This window comes from Aspergillus pseudonomiae, assembly GCF_009193645.1.
Source record: "Aspergillus pseudonomiae strain CBS 119388 unplaced genomic scaffold BDV37scaffold_17, whole genome shotgun sequence".
Lineage (NCBI taxonomy): Eukaryota > Fungi > Ascomycota > Eurotiomycetes > Eurotiales > Aspergillaceae > Aspergillus > Aspergillus pseudonomiae.
In genome coordinates, this window is record NW_022476009.1 from 316,978 (window position 1) to 335,163 (window position 18,186).

The 18,186-nt window shown below is 49.7% G+C and overlaps 6 protein-coding genes across 6 annotated transcripts; 1 reads left to right on the forward strand and 5 right to left on the reverse strand.

Moving 5' to 3' along the window:
- Window positions 1–61: 61 nt before the first annotated feature.
- Window positions 62–5,034, reverse strand: BDV37DRAFT_243106 (putative inositol polyphosphate phosphatase). The gene is made up of 6 exons (XM_032081394.1): window positions 4,297–5,034; window positions 1,851–4,230; window positions 1,591–1,800; window positions 1,275–1,534; window positions 556–1,223; window positions 62–489 (listed from the first exon to the last, which is right to left on the reverse strand). The coding sequence occupies exons 1-6, from the start codon at window positions 4,342–4,344 to the stop codon at window positions 414–416; spliced, it is 3,642 nt and encodes a 1,213-aa protein (XP_031943707.1). The 5' UTR covers window positions 4,345–5,034; the 3' UTR covers window positions 62–413.
- Window positions 5,035–5,067: 33 nt separating this feature from the next.
- On the forward strand, window positions 5,068–6,079 carry BDV37DRAFT_64159 (CHY zinc finger protein). Its single transcript, XM_032090991.1, has 6 exons — window positions 5,068–5,230; window positions 5,349–5,392; window positions 5,446–5,519; window positions 5,580–5,641; window positions 5,711–5,812; window positions 5,870–6,079. The coding sequence occupies exons 1-6, from the start codon at window positions 5,226–5,228 to the stop codon at window positions 5,949–5,951; spliced, it is 369 nt and encodes a 122-aa protein (XP_031943708.1). The 5' UTR covers window positions 5,068–5,225; the 3' UTR covers window positions 5,952–6,079.
- Window positions 6,080–6,207: 128 nt separating this feature from the next.
- On the reverse strand, window positions 6,208–7,270 carry pre6 (proteasome core particle subunit alpha 4; the record flags this gene model as incomplete). Its single annotated transcript, XM_032086720.1, has 5 exons — window positions 6,208–6,535; window positions 6,605–6,992; window positions 7,058–7,110; window positions 7,164–7,170; window positions 7,243–7,270. The coding sequence occupies 5 exons, from the start codon at window positions 7,268–7,270 to the stop codon at window positions 6,208–6,210; spliced, it is 804 nt and encodes a 267-aa protein (XP_031943709.1).
- Window positions 7,271–8,763: 1,493 nt separating this feature from the next.
- BDV37DRAFT_64192 (putative RNA binding protein (Arp)) lies at window positions 8,764–11,451 on the reverse strand. The gene is made up of 4 exons (XM_032090992.1): window positions 10,945–11,451; window positions 10,713–10,770; window positions 9,873–10,579; window positions 8,764–9,801 (listed from the first exon to the last, which is right to left on the reverse strand). The coding sequence occupies exons 1-4, from the start codon at window positions 11,098–11,100 to the stop codon at window positions 8,878–8,880; spliced, it is 1,845 nt and encodes a 614-aa protein (XP_031943710.1). The 5' UTR covers window positions 11,101–11,451; the 3' UTR covers window positions 8,764–8,877.
- Window positions 11,452–13,403: 1,952 nt separating this feature from the next.
- Window positions 13,404–14,170, reverse strand: BDV37DRAFT_280981 (uncharacterized protein; the record flags this gene model as incomplete). The annotated part of the gene is made up of 2 exons (XM_032086721.1): window positions 13,404–13,795; window positions 13,891–14,170. 2 exons carry the CDS (start codon window positions 14,168–14,170, stop codon window positions 13,404–13,406), a joined length of 672 nt encoding a protein of 223 aa, XP_031943711.1.
- Window positions 14,171–14,971: 801 nt separating this feature from the next.
- Window positions 14,972–16,071, reverse strand: BDV37DRAFT_269999 (uncharacterized protein; the record flags this gene model as incomplete). Its single annotated transcript, XM_032084471.1, has 4 exons — window positions 14,972–15,503; window positions 15,583–15,637; window positions 15,697–15,819; window positions 15,891–16,071. The coding sequence occupies 4 exons, from the start codon at window positions 16,069–16,071 to the stop codon at window positions 14,972–14,974; spliced, it is 891 nt and encodes a 296-aa protein (XP_031943712.1).
- Window positions 16,072–18,186: the final 2,115 nt, after the last annotated feature.

The following is an 18,186-nucleotide window of genomic DNA, read 5'->3' on the forward strand; positions in this document are numbered from 1 at the left end:
GAGTCAGCCCCACATGAGATTATCCGTCCATCTTTAAAGACCACGCACCACGACGCCAAGCGGCAGCTAGACGCTTGACCAGATTAGGCAAGCTATACCACATCTGGTAATTCACTGCCATTTGATCTGCAATCGATGGCTTTACGCAGGTGCCAATATATAAGAGAACATAGTCGATTGATATTCCAGCAAAGCCAGCATCGTATAGATACAGCACAATTAAAATTAAGGCAAGTAACCATAGGCTCTACCCATCCCCATAATCTAACCCAGCTCATGATACATATCTATCGTGAAATCATTAGTCGTACACATCGCCTGGCGCTAATCTCTAATCTTCTTATCCGCTCAATAGCCAATGTAACTGCATCTAGGGAAATAATGAACGAAGGGGGGTGTAAAGACAGGCTGAATTAGTTCCCATCCCCCAGAATCAATGCGCGAGCTTGCTGGGGTTCGGTGCCGAGAATGCTGATAAGGTAGTCAATGCTGTGAGGTTCTCAGTTAGCAGATCTGGCTGGGTGGAGAGGTGTATGGTAGCGGAGTAGGACGTACCTTGCTTCCGAGGCAAGTCGGCGCTTTTCCTTCTGGAACTCCTGTTGGCAGGATTCCCAGACCGCCGCGCGTTCGTTCGGCTGGACGGTCTTGACCCGGAGTTTGAATGATGCGCTGACTGGACGGTGATCAGAGGCTCTAGCTTCGTGTCGTCGGTATTCGAGTTGCTTCACCCGGCCGATTCCCCGGTACAGGACGCGGTCACACCAGGCGGGAGAACGTTTCTTGTCGCTAGTGTCGTAGTCATCTGTGCCCACGTCATACTTGTATGTCGGCGCAAACGTGATCGGGGCCTCGATGAAAGAGCGCAGGCGGAAACCCGGGTTCTTGCGTCTCGATGCCAGCAATTGGTCCCGTTCGAGCAGCTTCGTAAATTTGTTGTTGCGAATGTCCTCGATAATGACGTTGCGCGGTATAGAGTCAATGCGATAGTTGAGGTCTCCGTTCAAGATACAAATCTCGTGATCCATGATCATTGATCCATCCCCGCCACTAACAAAACGATCTGCGCGAGTCATGAGACTAGATTCAGGCGGCAGGGACTCCGACTCCAGGATGGCGGCGATATCATTGTTGCGATGTGTCGTGTGCGACTGCCCGGCTGCCAAATGGCAGTTCACAAAGCAGAGAGAACTGTCGTCAAGAATGAAGCGGAGGATCAGTGCGCCCTACAGGTTCCAGTTAGCTGGGGTGCAGACAATGTCATGCTGCGCGCGTACCTTGTTTCCATGCAATCCACCCATTCCACGCTTCACCTCCGCAGCGCTCATATCCTTGATCCGTTGTCGCTCTTTATGTTTCACAAAGATACATGTGAACAGACCAATCATATTCGCGCTATGCAAAAGCACATACGACTCGTCCAGGGGCATGCACTCGTTGATAACCCGTGTTAGATGCTCCATCCACACGCGGTACTGACGGCTGATATGCTCTTTCTCACTACTCTCCTTCTTCTTACTTCCCATAAGCAAGCTCTCTGCAACACGTTAGTCAACATTAACTAGACCGAAATTTCAGGTACGAGATACGCACTGGCTGTGATTTTCTTATTCTCGAGATCCACTAGTTCCTGGAATCCAAAGACTAGAATCTCCGGCGGGTCCTCGGGATGAATAGCGTCTTGGATAAAGGTCGATGTGCGCGCGCTGCCTGGGGTGGAGGCACCGGCATTCCACGTCAAAACTGACGCGCGGATTTCCCGGAAGGTACAGTACTCCACGTCCTTGGATTGCATTCGAGATTCTGTCCGATCGTTAGTTCTGGTGTATGCAGTGACGATCCAGGCAACTTACCCATCCAATCATCCTCCAGCATGCCGTCCCAAAGGCGAATGCAGTTATCTGTGCCTAACGACGTCACTTGAAGCCGGTTCATCGTCCACACGCTGCTGGTGTCGAGGAGGAATGCAGACACCGGACTGTCATGAGCCCGCCAATCCTTCCGCACCATCCACGGATTGGTTGACGTATCGTACACGTAGATCATGCCCGTCTTGTACCCAGCCCAAAGGTAGTCCCCGACAATACCTAAGCAGTTGATCTTGTAGACACTGACATTTACAACCCCGAGACACGTATAATCATGAGCCGAGTATATAGTCACCTTTCCATCAGCGTGTCCCAGATACACACGGCCGCCGTCTTTAGTAGTATAAGCACCAGATGTCACCTCTCCCGAATGCTGTGAGCCCAGCGGCCGCTTGAGTACTTTGAAGGACACGTCGTCGCGGGCATTGGGTCGATAGATTTGTACCTCTCTACCCGTTGCCAGCCACAGCGTATCGCCTACGACGACCGAGAAGGTATGCCCACGCGCAACCCGGTCATAAGGATTATGGTAGCTATACTGGAGATTAGGGGTCCCGGACTCGTCAGGTGGCCAGACGAGCAAGCGCCCCTCGTCATCTAGAGTCCACATCTCTTTCTTATGCCGATGGATCTTGATCACCTCCCTACGGGAGGGATAGGATCGTGACGCTACAACCGACTGAGTGGCAATATCAACCTCGTGAAGATCACCAGCGCTGGTACCAAGCCACAGTCGCTGTCCCTCGTCCTCCAGACCGTTCCCCGGTTTGAAAGCCAGCGACAGACACTTGACGGTTTCGCCATGGCTGAGAGTCATGATTTGTTCGCCCGTCGTAAGATCCCAAACTCGGGTCAAATAGCCAGTGGTGCATACATATTTCCCACACACATCCATGAGTCGCGTGTCATAGCGCGTCGGGATCTCCTGGGGGCCTTTCTTCAGAAGCGGCGGTCGCCGGTTAGCCAAAGACGCATCCGGGTAGTCCGTCCGTGGGGCGGGGGCCTCATCGAGAGGTTGCTCATCCTCGCTCGGGGCGGGAACTGGACGCACAGGTTGCCTCTCCACAACCGGCCGATCAACAACAGGGCGCTCCGGAATGGCAGGGGGAGGTCCGGGCTTGGTTTCTCGCGAGAACGACGGCTGTCGTTGAAGCTGTCTCGGCGTATGAACCTCACCGGTATGATGTGGGCGCAATTCCGGTCGAGGGGGCCACTCAGGCTGTACCGGACTCTTTAAACGATCAAGCTGTGGTCCTGGCGATCGAGCACCTCGACGTGCGATCGACGGCTGCCGCGGGGGCAGGCCAGGGGGCTCCCGTGGGCTATCAAAACTCTGGAGACGATGTGTGGTATGTGGAATAGCAGACATGGTTTCCTGCTGAGAGCTTTGTCGCGGCGGAATTTGTACCATCAGGGGCTTCGTGTCTCGTGTAGGCCTCGGAGATGGCCGCCGAGGAGGTTGTGGCCGCTCTGGCAAGCCAAGTGCACTCGGATGAGGTCTCCTTTCGTCGAATGATCTCCGAGCTGGCGGGGGTACGGGTCGAGATGGGGAAGGCTGCGGCTGCGGCTTTGTGGCAGATGGTACTTTCGGCGGTGACTTGTCAGGACTGCCCGGGGGCGTACTGAAGGGAGATGTCGCATCCTCTACATGGGGACGTTCCTGACGAGGAGCCAGGCCATTCCCATCAGGGAATGACAAACCAGCGGGTTTAGCCGGGATTTTAGGCTTCTCCGCTCGGTTAGCGGGTGGAGGTAACGAAGCACTCTTCAACCGTCGCTCTGACGGACTGTCGCGCGTCGATACAGCGGAGTCGGGATGGCCTGGAGACAGGTGAGAAGCAATTCTGTGTTCGATCGGCACCGACGATGGATAGGTAGGAGTGGTCGGTCGAGTAAGGGAGTTTGCCTGCGCAATCGGCCTGGGCGGTAATGACTCCCGCGGAGCACTCGGTGGACTGCGAGACGCCCGGATATCCTCGTTATGGGCTGGATGCGTCCCAAAGCCTCGTGGAGGGGATCGCGGTGAATCTATTGTGAGGGTGGGCGCCAGTTGCGGCGAGGAATGTAGGTTCATCGACATAGGTCTGCTTTGCCGTCTGCCTGGCGATCGTCCCGGGGACACCCCACGTTGACGCGGAGCGCCATTTCTATACTCGGTCCCCTGGCCATTCTGAAAATCTGTGGAGGGGACCCAAGGAGACCGCGGACGAGACAAGTCCAGAGAGGCGCGGGCGGAGCGAAAATCGTCAACGGGTTCAGGGGATTTCAGGTACGAGGTCGGGTCGCGGGGGCCACTTGGAGAGGCGGACGGGGTTCGGCGATGGGATAGGTTCTCGAAATGAGACAGAAGGGAAGACACTGGTCTCTGTAGAGGTTGATTGTGTGAGCAGGGGTTCCCTCGTCAGCATTAGGGACGATGCGCCAGACGTACCAGGGGAGCACTATCGGTGCCGTCCCTCGATCTACCGTTTCCCTGCATGGCCACGACTATAGATCCGGCACGATGACGGGTTGGAAAGATAGATCATAGGCTTCAATGGAACGGCGTATACGACGGAGGTAAGATCTTAGGGACAATAGAGTCAACGGTATGTATGATGGTTCACCCCGAGGTTTAACAGCGTTGCGGTTAACAGACCCGAGGGGTCGAGACTGTGGCGGAGTTGCGGGCAGTTCGTCAGGCGGAAACGAATCGGCTGCTATAAATACAGACGGAGCGGAGAGGGAGGGGGAAACGTTGAGCGGAATGGATCTTCCGGGCGGGAGGGAATGAAGGAGGGCTGGAGGGGAAATAAAGAGAGAGTAGGGGAGAGTTTGAAAGAGAGAAAGAGAAAAAGAAAGAGAGAGTTGAAGGAACGGTTGAGGAGTAACGACGATCTCGCGATAGAAAGGGGACAAAGTGAACTTAAAAGGAGAAGGCAAAATGACGAGTACAGCAGACCAGTCTTTTGTGTCAAGAGAAAAATGAATACTCGAAAATAGGCAAAAATAAGATCAAACAAAAACAACGACGAATAAAATAATAAACAATTCCTCTAACAAGAGCACTAATCCCGAATTCAATCTGTCGGTCCCAAAAATAAAATAAAATTACTATCCCAAGCAACTGCCTCCCTAACTTGTATAACGATGTCATTTATTGTATTGTTAGAGTTCCCACAGTACCAATCCATGGTAAAGACCGTCAGGCAGGCCTTTATTTTTAGTTTCCGCCCTGCCAATAATTTTAAATTAATCCCTCCCCAATAATCGCGATTACTTCCCCATTAAGGACCATAATATACCTACCCTCTTCCTTCGATTTTCCTCCCTCCACCACCCACGTAGACCCTCATCCCCTGACTCAAATCCCTCTTCATCATGTGGTACGTTGATGATCCCGGCTCCCTTGTCAAGCCACGGGGGAAAGAGAAAGAGAAAGAGAGAGAGCAAAAAAAAATTAAGCAAATCCATCAACCGGTCAACTGACACCCTCCTGCGCAGTAAACACATCCTCAACGCCCAAGTGGCCATTCGTTCGGCATGCTGTGAGTCTATTACAAATTCACCACCGCCGCCGTCCTACTCATCCGAACTCCAGGCAAGAAGTGGTTCGACTGCGCCGAATGCCACCATGAACAAGAATCCCATGCCCTCATGAAGACCACCGAAATGGTACCCCTCCATTCACGTCTCCTCTCAAGCTGATAGACATTCTAAAGGAGATTGGTACAGGTGTTCGCCTGTAAAAAGTGCAAGAAATGTTTCCGGAAGGACTCGACAGAATTCGAAGAGAGGTAGGTCAATCCTCCGCGGTACGAGCATACGGTACTTCGAACACATGACTAAGGGGAAACTTTTGATAGTGACGAATACTGCCCGCATTGCGATAACCACTTCGTGCTGGAGGCCGTCACACCCAAGCCCGCATTGCAGGTCGAGGGTGAGGATGCTCGTGTCGACAACAGGTACTTACCTCCCCTTTTATTCGATTTTCCAGGATGGGATGCTGATATGCGAGAAAGAATGCTCAAGGATGACCGAGTACGCGGCCACCAGGAGCGGTCGATCTTCAACGTCAGGGATGCCGAAGATCGTCTGGGATAAGTGGAGGCGGCCAACTGTGGATTACGACGATTACGATATTATGCTTTCTACCTCCTGCCGACAGTCAGGCTACAAATCTTTAGACGACGATATTCCTAGAGAGACCTCCCGGGGGTCTCTGTGTATAAACGACGGGGAAAGAGTTCTTTATTGTCGTAAAGGTCGCTTCGGCAAGATCTCCGATATTATAAAGGAAAAACGTGTGTAGGACGTCAACCAGAGGCATGTAGCTCTAATTCACTAAACCAGCCTACTCCTAGGCGTCGCTGGACTCTCCACCACCTCTTGTTAGGATAGCCGCCGTCGTGGTGCTGGTCCGGGCTGTCTTCTTCTTCGCAGCCTCCTCTTGCTTCTCGGTTTCTATACTCTTAACGTAGGCCTCGATCTGATCTTCTGGCAGCATCTCGATCGTCTGCCCGGGTGACATGATAGCCACCTCGATGTTCTTGGCGCCGGTCTGCACGACCTCCAACAACGACTTGATGGTAAGCTGAATCGTCTGCTCACGGTCCATATCATCCTGGTGGTTGCGCTCGAGGAATTCCCGAACGGTCTTGCTAGAACGGCCGATAGCGTTGGCTTTCCTATATCACCCCACACACCCATTAGTCTTTCTTCTTTGCGTTCCAAACCCGACCACCAGAGCCACCTACCAAGCAGAATAGATACCCGATGGCTCAGTCTGATATAATCTCGGCACTTTGTCGTTCGGATCGAATCCCACAACCAGGGTACTAATACCGAAGGGTCGAACACCTCCACTTTGCGTGTACCGCTGCTGCACACCGGCGATGTATTTGGTGATATATTCGATAGTGACGGGGTCTTCAACGGTCAAGCGGTGTGACTGGGCCTCTAGTCTAGCCTTGTCGATGAGGATACGAGCATCGGCGTTCAATCCAGCGAAAGCGAGAACGGCATGGTTGTCGAGCACGGCGATCTTCGACGGTGTGATGCGGGTATCTTGGAGCTTCAAGGCGGAACGCTTCTCGCAGCCCAGCACGACAACATCTTTACCTTTTACTCCGACGGCGCAGGTTCCTAGACGAGAAGAACGATGGGGGTCAGGGAGGAGGGCGTGGCCGACCTGGTTGGCGGTGACGTACCTCTCTTCACAGCTTCCATGGCATACTCCACCTGGAAGACGTGCCCATCAGGGCTGAAAAAGGGTCAAAGAGCTGTACAGAATGCTGCAGAAGACGGTTCCCATACCTGAATACTACAGGTTGGTTAGCTTCAGTTGATCATCCCACCGAGAAGCACATGGAACTAAGGTACTAAGCTATCTTACCTGAAAGAGCTCGGTCATATCCGGACATTATGGGCGACAGGAAAACAGAGAAAACCGAAATAAAAGCGAAGAAACAAAACCAGATGGTATGAGGACGAGAAAGGTATTGGAAAGGGCAATTCGTGGGATTCGGATCGTAGAATGCTGGGATGGGGAGCCGTCTTGAGCGATGACAGATGGAGGTGGACGCGAGTCCCGCGGTTGCCTCCAGACCTCCAGAGCTCCCCCTCTAGCGCCATAGGCGCGCGGTTACCCACTTCCAGTCCATCACCCACTCCTAGATCTCTATACCTCATTGGCACAATTGGGAGATAACTTGTACCAGTTTCATAAATCTGACAATATTGTTGTCTTCTCCATGCAGAATATTCCTTGCAAGTTTCAATCTCTTCACTCAGCGAACCCTCCCCTAACTCATGGATGGCCATTATGGTATGCACTGTGAGACGAAATATATATTCAAGGAACAAATTTACAAACCCGCAGAATCAAAGCGATAGCAATGAAACAAGTATTTAGGTCAATTGACTGGGTAGTGCCTAAGGTTTTTTATACTCTCACTCGAGACCAATGCTGGATCATACATGATGTGACATTATAGTAGAAAATAAGGTAGACAGCAGATAATAACCAATGCGTCCTGGTCTACCCCAACGCCTCGCTCTCGCTCACAATGCCCCATCGATTCCTATACAAAATGGCAGACAATATACTGTCTCTAAGTCTGTACTGCGTAGATCCAGAATGATGACTCATCGACTTTTCTTGCAGAGACAAAAAGGAAAAAAGAACATCAATACCAATAGAAGACAGGTGATAAAGGAAAGTAAGAAAGGATCAAAAACACACAAAAATGAATTATGGACATTCAGAACAACCCTGTTGCACTCACGATTCCCGACCTGTTGCCTCGCATATCTGAAATCCGCCGTCGGCTGAAATTTTCATGGCTCAAAAGGAATATCCCCAACACCCCCAACAGAGTCCGTTCCAGTGTATCCCATCCGTGATCAATACCGTGATTCTCCAATGATTCCTGTTGCCAAAGAGCGCAGAGATGAACTGGGAAAAATAAAAACAAGACAAGCAGAAAAATAAGGTAACCAAATATCTAGAATGCAATGCCATGATAGAGCCCCCACGTCTGGTCGCACTGCGATCGAAACAAGCGATGCCTTTCATCAGATGCACAGCGACGAAAGCGAAGAAAAGTGCGAAGCTCATGCCGATCGAAGGAAAATAAGAACGAGAAGCCTCAGTGACTCGCGAATGGATGTACGAAACCACCCGAGCCCATCTGCCAGGATGGTCTTCTATACCCTCAAACATCGCTTCAAAGACGCAATAGTAAAACATACCGAAAAGGGTCAACATAAAGGTTGCGAGAGACAAAATAACAAAAGATAAAGAATCCAATCCGATGAAACGACGACACGCTACCGGCCTGCTCCTCCCAACCGAATGCACCAGAACTGCTGAATTCCCTATACAAACGCGCATCAACGAGAATCAACCGTCGCTTATACCGACAATCTAGATGACCATATTCACAAACAAAAAATGGGGGGGGGGGGCCCGTCACAGAAAAATGGAAATAGTACAACCACCCCGCCTTAGTGATTCGCTGCGGCGGCTTTAAGCAGGAGATTTGCTCGCACCGGTACCGTTGCGGCGGGAGTGGCCGTCGTCAGCGACAGACAGGCCGCCCAAGCCGGTAGACAGGAAGGCAAACGGATCGTTGGATCCATCCGCTCCGTAGAAAGCGCCGTTCGAAGCGCTGGTGGAGGTAGCATGGTCAGCACCGGTGAAAGCGGCCTGCGTAGCAGGGTTAGCAAACGAAGTGGCGGAGTGAGAGGTGTTGCTGGAGCCGTAGCCGGCGTTCATCTGGCCCATGGGGGGATATCCTCCGGGGCCACTGCCCAGCGCCGAGGGCAGAGCGTAGTTGTTCGGGGGCGCTCCAAACTGCTGGCTGAATCCGCCAAAGCCACCGGCGGTGGAGGTAAAGGGGCCAGGTGCTGGGGTGCTCGCCATGGAGTTAGGGCCCATGCCAAAGCCCGAAGGTGAAGGGTCCATGGGCGATGGGAAAGCGGAGTCCGCAACCACCGCGGCACCCGAGCGGGGTGCACCACAACGCAGACAGTTGATGTTCTTGGCGAAGTTATGGTAGCCACAACCCTCTGAGCCACACTTCCAGTCACCCGCACGGAAGGGAACCACCCCGCCGTTGCCGCCCATGCCACGAGAATGGCCCATGCCGTGACCGTGACCCATATGAGGTGGCATCATGGAGGGCGGGCCGTAGCCGAAAGCTCCATACCCCATCGGATCCGGGGTAGCGGCCATGGCGGGGAACGAGCAACGGAAACAAGCGGTACGGCGCTGGAAGTTCGAGAAACCACAGGAGGGGCAGGTCCAGTCGCCGGGACGAGGGCGGTTCTTCGAGGGAGGGAACGGGGTGAGGATCTCTGCGGCACGATCGAGAACACGGCTAGAGGAAGGGGAGACCTCAATGGCCTTCTCGTTGAGTGCACGGCCGTTCATGCAGAGACTTTCTGCAGCCTACGGAGAGGGTTAGTTGCCACGACAGGACGCCCATAGGGAGAGAGAGAGTGTGTGAAGTCATTCCATACCTCTTCGTGAGATGAGAAGACCGCAAAGCCCGTGCCGGTAGGCTTGTGCTGATCCGGAGTCCGCAGGGTCCAGAAGGCGATCGGACGGCCACCAAACTGTGTGAACCAGCTTTCGAGCTCGGACTGGGTCGTATCGTGGGGGAGACCGCTCAAATGCAGCACCTTGCTCCGCTCGGCCAGGAAGGCACGAACGTCCGCTCTCGCATCCATGGGGCGGGTCAAGATCTCGGGGTGCTCATGCGGGGGTTGAGACTTGCGAATCAAGCCGCGGAGGACGCGGGCCAGCGTGATGGCTTCCTCCATGGCCCGTCGTGGCGATGCGGGGGCCAGCGCCTGCAGATGGAAGGGGAGGTTGTGTTTGATGGGGGCAGAGGTTTGAACGGGTTCGACTTCGAGGGCGGCACAGATGTTGGAAAGGGAGCTGGGACCGAAGGGTAGGGACTCGGGGTGATGAGTCTGCCATCTCTGATACTCGGTTCGCAGGTCGAAGGTCCGGGAATGCTGGAGATATGCGGGGAGAACGACGGCCTTGTCTCGGGCTTCACGAGGGAGCTGTACACGGAGGTCCCATGAATCCAACGTCACGAAAGCAAACTCCAAGCTCTTGCTGATAAGGTGTTCCTTGGCGAATTCGTCGAAACGGGCGATGGCATCGCGGAAAGTACCTGCCGAGCGGACGTGCTCCCATGTCAGAGTTGTCAGGCTCGCTTTCGGAGACCGTCAGCCATTGAACCAGCAGACCGATACATCCGGGGTGGAGGGACAAGGTGTGGCAGGGAGGGAATGGCTAGGCATTGGACGGGATGACGATTGATTAGGTGTGTGTGAGTGTGCACTTACTGCAAAGCGGCGTGATGGGGGTGTTGACGGGCTTGACGAGCACACTTTCACGGTGCAACTAAACATTGAAGCAAACCTGTTAGCCAGCTGTCATATGGGGGGGGGGGGAAGATCAATTTCCGAGGTGGTGGTCCGAGCCCAGAGGCGGGAGGGGAGAGATTAATGAAAGCATCAGGAGGGGAAAGGGTGAATTGGATTCACAGGGGATTATTAAACTCCAACAACAACGTACCTCCTCGCAGGTTTTGGCATCCAACAAAATCCACCCCAATTCGATCACCTCTGCCGAATCCTTGGTGACGTAGACGCCATGTTCGTCGCAGGTGGTTGCGACATGGATGACAATATAGCGATCCAGCTTGGGGGTGGGAGCTGAAACGGTTGCCATCGCTCAGGATTGATTGATTGATTACAGTTGGTTGAGTATCACCGGGGGGCTGCTCTCTCACGCCAAAAGGGAAAAGGGTCAACCGGGACGGAAAAATAGTGTCTCGAAGAAGCGGAGACACGGGTTCCACGACCAAATTATGACCGTCGTGATTTCGAAAAGAATCACGGTAGGGAGGGGAGGTGAAAGGGGGGAGGGAGGAGGGAGAAGGAGGAGGGAGAGAGAGAGAAGGAAGAAAGAAGAGCCAGGAAGAATTGTTGCCCAGTCCAAGATGGGAATCAGCAAGAGAGGAGTGAGAGTGAGTGATGGTGGAGCGTTCAGATTAAAAAGAAAAGTTTCGGGGGTTTGAGGGGAAATTCGATTGTAAAAAAAAAAAAAGAAGATTTAGAAAAAAAAAAAAAATTTCAATCACGGGGTTGATTTCCAAAAGACCATCAATAATCTATACATCCAAATGATATTTTATATGATATTCTCTACCAAGATTTAAATCTGCTCGAATTGATTTTCTACATGCTCCGAGGGATGTGATGTTCTGTTTCAGTCTCTCATCATTTCTCTCTTTGAGTTGATTTGAATTTACTGCTGATTTACAAGAAAGTTAATCGCTAGTGTCCATTGGCTTGTATTTTGTGTCCACCGTCGTACCAGAAGCTCACGTTTAACCCTCCCGCCTGAGCACCGTGGCTATGAAACTGCGCTTCTATTCTCGGAATTAATCTCATTCTTGATATTTATATCTTGATCCTTATATATAGTAGTAGTAGTAGTAGTAGTTCTCATATCCAGTGATCCATGCGTTGAGTCAAAACAGTTGTCTTTTATGTCCTATACGCGATTAATCTACCCCCTAAGAATCCCAGTATAGATAGATAGCATGGTCAATTAATGGTTGGGGTCGTAAGAATAGGGGATGGTAAAATTATATACAGTAAGTAGTATAGGCCATGAATCCATCCATGTCTCTCATTAACCGCCCTGCTGTAAGGTACTTCTGTCAGCGGTATCACATTTGAATGGTCCCCCAAGTCGGATGCACCTATGAAATGCCCCTAGGAGATTAATTCCTCCCCGTCAATACCGTGCCTCCCCCAACTAAATACCAAGGTAGAAATACTAGTATCGAGTTCCTGGTCTGACCAAGAGCCGGTCGTCGTTTCTTCCAATCCCGGTCCATGGATGAATGGATCCGCCCGTTCTCGCATCCGAAGAAAACGGTACGCAATACACTTAGTGTGTAATTTTCAATGGCACCCGAGCCAAAGAATCAGGTCATTCTGGAATGTTTATTACCCAAGAATATAAAAAAAAATAAATTCTATAGAGAGGGGAAAAAGCGGCAGCAATATTTATAGACTATACTATCATGGGGAGGTATGAATTACTATGTCTCTAATTCCTTTCAGTCAGACAAAAATGAATAAAGACAATCTTTGGAATAAATAACAAGTGAGACATTTCCGATTTAATCTACCAACAGGTGAGCAGGATGGCTGACTGGTCCGTATCACCCACGATATCAGGCCATGACAACCTACAACGGTCGGCCATCAATAATAAACGCAGGCTAACCCACCACTAGTGACCTGGCCGCAGCTCTCGTACAGGCCCCAGGCTCCAGGAAGGAATCCAGTCTGCCTGGGCCTTGGCCACCGATTCCTTTTGCCCGTGCACGTGCCAATTCGGCTGGAACTATACCAGACAGACAGACTTTATATGTCAGCTTCAAGTTCCAGGCAACTTCCTGCTCCCTCTTCTTGAACACTCCTTTTATACCGTCAATTGACGCACAATACTTCGACCTTAAACCTCGTCTACTTGATTGTGGTCGTGGACAATGACTAATGCCAATCTCCATCAGTCATAGGAAGCCGAAACAGGCAGCGGAGAGGCTCAGCGACACGTAATGCTAGATTTACCTATTTCTAAAAACATACTTCGATTTGAGGCTATGCGAGGTCTACTCTACCTCGGTACGTCATTCTCTACTCTTCATGTATGATTACCACGAGGGAATTAAATATATATATTCGATCTTAACAAACTTCCGTCTTGTCGATGCCTCGATGTGATTCAAAAATCATATACCAAGGTACCTTGGGGATATATTTCTCAAGAACTCTTCGGCAAACCCCGCTCCTTGAACGGGTCGCATCGGTCGACCGAGCACTCGTAACTCGAGTACTATGTAAACCTTCATGACACCTTGAGCCTATCGAGTCCACGATATATAAACACTTTGAACTACCGTACTGTTTTTCTGTGGAAACTTTGGGACTTTCCTTTTCCGGAACGGGTCTAGCTCAGGGCCGCTTTTCCCTCAGTGATTGATCCTGGAGCGTGGGACAAGACGGTAGTGCGTTCATATAGCAGCCACCGACCGTGTAGTCTCTGGATACATACGCAGCTCGAAGCATGAATCCAGCAAGTGCGCCTCCAAGCGTCTGACTGGCAAGATAGATGACTAAGCGAGGTACTGAGATCAACCGAGCAAAGAATGTGGCCATGGTAATGGTTGGGTTGAGATGACTGCCGCTGACGTTGGAGAAGGAGAAGATAAAGAGTGTCAGGAACAGCCAGTTGCTAATCCCGCCAAACAGTGGGCCCAAGAACGTAGCGGTAGAATACACACTGGACGCAGATGACGGCGCCTGTGCGTCCTGCGAGGCCGACGAGTGTCGGATAGATATCCAAGCTGTAACAAATACATTCAGCATTGTACCTAGTGACGGATGTAAACGGCCGCTTATCTAAGGAGGACCTCATTCAAGAGAATGGCATCGCACTCACCTATGCATTCAATGAATCCAAACTTCCAGTGGTCGATGCGGAGGAACCCACGAGGATCCAAACCTTCACTGATGGACATCAACGGTGCCGCATCAGGCACTTTTTTCAACAACTCCGCATTGGCCGGGTCATTGCGGTCAAGAACCAGTCCCTGGTTTCCACCGATTCTTCCAGCAAAAGGATAGATAACTGGCTTAAGAGACATGTCATTCTGGCCATACGGGATACCCCGACTTTGCCTAAGGTATGTCTCTTGGACGGGAGCAGTTTCTGCATCCATTGTGAGCTAGGATGGTTTTCTCACTTGCCGATCTTTTGTTGATCTTGACGTTTCCCTCCCCCTATCTTATACTGCTTCTGTAATTTTTTTTTCTGGGTGAATGGCTGGTTCATGATCTCACCACTTGTTTCATGATCCACAACCGCTTTTGGCGGTGCGGATATCCGGAGATTACCCCTGCCTCTACCAGAACACCCTAAGTTGGTGACGTGAATAGGCTTTATCGACGATAACCATCTGCTCTAGTAGACCTGCCACAATCCCATCAACCACAGGGAGAATTAGCCGGTGCTTTACTAACCCAGGGTCACAGATGATTAAGATTCAGCACGAACTTTTGCCATATGACGTGATGTCTCCAATGCAGATAAAACTTGTCTATGGCAAGAAGATTATTTCTAGATACCCGTCGTACAATACAAAATCTTCCAGGAAGGAAAAGAACCATGCATAAGTTATGGTACTATTATGTGCTAATTCTAATGAATCTCAAAAGCTTTCTACCCAAACTTGTAAAAATTATCTAGTGCTTAACTCTTGCTATGGGAATCTATTACTAATTTAGTTGATCTAGGTAAGGCTATTTATCTATATAGTACAGATAATCAATCAGGTGAATTCAGATAAAAATACCTAAGAATACGGGGTTCTGCTACCATTAACTGTTTCTGATACTACTTTGAAGCATTATCTCTGAAGAGCAATAACACCATCGGTATTCACAAATGATAACTCCTCGGGTCACTACCTATGGACTTTGCTTAAATTCTTCATACAGTGACGGTAAGAAGCAATTCAGGTCTATTCCACCATATCAATAAGCTGTCCATACTTTGCTTTCCCTCGGGAGTGAATGCATGACTTACGGGACATCTCGATGGCACAGTGCACTGCAAGGTCATGTCCGACTTGGGGGGTTGCATCGGCAATCCAAAACCTAGATCGAAGTTCTCTTTCACCATCTGGCGTACGTCGGACCTGATGAATTAAGAAAGACTTATTGTCAAAACCAGATGTGATGTGCTCTGTGCAGAGCCTGTCAGCGAGCTTTGATTCTCGGATTTGTGGGCCGGTGAGGAGGATCATACCGCCCACTTTTATGTGACCAACGACCATGGCCTCAATGCCTTGCTCTTCAAATTTGGATTTGTCAATTCCTAGCTCCTGGGGATCAATAAAAGCGATGGTTAGCTTGGAGCAGTCATTGCCGATAAACTCAGATATAAATGAGTATGTATTGATATAGCGCTCAGGAAGGCTCTTGTTGGACCAATCCATGGTGTTAGGATGTCGCCAGGCATATTGATGTGCAATTGGGTTCCAAAGCTTGTATCTGTTTAGACATTAGATTTGTATCGAATGTTGCAAAATGACCCTGCCTTAACTTCTCGTCGGTGCCGAGGCAAACCTACCTGGATGTATCTGTTAGGTGCCAACCAAACCACCAATTGTAGGCGTCACCGGTAACTGTCAAATATTAAACACCAAACAATCTGCAATACGGGACGCTGGTTATTTCTACCTACTTTGCGGGATCGGGGTCCGAACTGCAATGTAAAGAGTTCCATCGGGCAGAGTAGTATATCCATTTTCGAGTAGAGTGTATCCACTCCGTAGCATGTAAGTCTTAGCCTCCCAGGGGGTATGACCTGCAATACGTCAGCGCATCTCACATTCTACTTGCAAGATTTTAGTCAAGAACCGGGAACTTGATTCTCACCAATGCTACTTGCCCAGGGGCTGGCGGAGAGTCCCTTTTGGACTTCGTCGCTGATGGCCGGGGTGACTGGATTGTAGTACTTGGCAAATGGCCTCTTTAAATCGGCCTCCCGGTATCCAAGGTAGTAGTCTTTCCCATCGGGATCATAAGACTCCTGATTGACAGAGATGAAACTGTCCATGTCCTTTGCAGGTGCCATTGTGCAGTCCTTGTTGGATTTCTGGATTCGGTTGAAACCCTCAACTTACTGAGGGGTTGCCTTCACCAGGTTATATAGCCCACATTTCAGCCCTGATCGTTTACTTTCTATTGCGTGGGTGTAAACGTCATGACGACAAAATTGAGTTCTGCAGATCTGCTGTTGTCTAAATCCGTAAAGTTGAAAAAGAAAACTTCAAAGGAAAATATGATCAATCTTATGTAGTCTATACTATATTGTATATTTAATATTATATTCTTACAATCTGTGGTTGCTGAGATACCTGAGTAGTAAAAAGGGACGATTTGTATGGATTACAGAGCTGCGCAGGGTACTTGCGTGCGCAGGGTGCTTACCGATTACGTTATATGAAGCATCCCACCCCCGGAAAAGGTAACTCCTTCGGAGCCAGTGGCCAACGGCTACGAGAGGTGCAATACTAGGAGAATCGAGCGTGTTCAGTTTCTTAGGGAACTTGTATATAAATTGAAACAGAATAAGTTACTTAAGAATCTGAATTCTCCGCGCGATTATCTAATTTTATATAATACGCTGGGCCGCTATCAAGCTATTAGCGCTAGTCTTCTTCAGGGCCCATGAATGGGCCCAAACTCCAGGCCCAAGGCCTAACCCATATGGGCCCTGGGCCCTGATTATGGGGTCCAAGCCCAATCACTAGACCTACGATGGGCCCTTAATGGGCCCTTGTCTAAAGTTTGTTTTTATATAAAATTATAGTCTTGGTATTTATAAAGCTACTAAATAAATAAAATAAAATATTATTTTTTATTTTTATTTTAATATATATAAAAAGTAATACTATCCTTTTCTATATAATTATATAAAATTTTATAAATTATTTTTAAAAAGAAAATTTTTTAACCTGGTTTCTTTTAAATTATTAATTTTAAAATAGATTTTGAATTAGTAAAATAATATTATAGTAGTATTAAAATATTTTTAATATTAACGTTATTCATATATATATTTTAACTTATTGTTACAGACCCTTGTCTAGCGCACCTTATAGAAGGCGGACACACAAGGCAGAATAACGATAGCCGATTCCTGAGCGGAAGGCACCCAACGAATCGTTCATCTAGTAGTTATTCGGAAAAGGGCTGCTAACGCCAATACCGGCTACTACGACAAGTCACGTGCATTGTAGCAGTGACACGACCAAACGTATCAGTGACACGACGAGCTCGTAGCACCGACAAGATATATCGTATCACTGACACGAAGAATCGTAGCAGTGACATTGCAAGGAAGGATATATAAGGACACTCATTTCATGTACTTAGTTTAGTTCTTCGTGATCAATCTATAATTGTTACTACAGAGTTACCTTTAGTAGCACGACCAGTCTCAACTCGTTCGTACTCTTCTAACTATTGGGTATACGTACTCAATAGGCCTGGCCCTTTGGACTCGAGTCTTGTATCGACGGTAGTCTTGTATCGACGGCAATCTAGTGTCGACTGCATCCCTGTGACGACGGCAGTCTAGTATCGACGGCAGTCTAGTGTCGACGGAAGTCCTGAGGTGGCTCCCGTCTCACCCAGACCGCAACCCAACGACGACGGAAGTCGAAGGCCGACTTCAGGTTAGTAACCCTCGGAACGTGGTCCGCTAACTGGTCTCAGACTTGACGACGAAGCCCCGGGCGTAACACTTATGTTGATGTACAACAGGCACTTGGTTTGGTTCTTCTGATCAATATTATCAGTTACTTGACAGCTACATTCATAGTAATTGTTACCAGCTGAACTTTCTCGCACTATCTAACTATTGAGTATACATAATAGACCTGGCCCTTCTACCTTCGACTGATGCTTCACGGGTCGTGCTTGCATCGCTTTTCAGGCATCACGGTCAACCCATCATCGCCGATCACTAGTGAATTCTAGTCATCGTGGTAAGTCGCTTCTAACCAAGATAGCTAACTGGTCACAGAGTCCTTAGGTGAAGCCTCGGGTGTAACACCTGACTCCTGAGTACTAGAATCTACTGGGACCCGATAATGAAATTCTGTGAGGGTGCCTAATCCAAGGTCTGAACGGTAGTGTGATATCTAGTCCGTGAATAGCTCAAGTT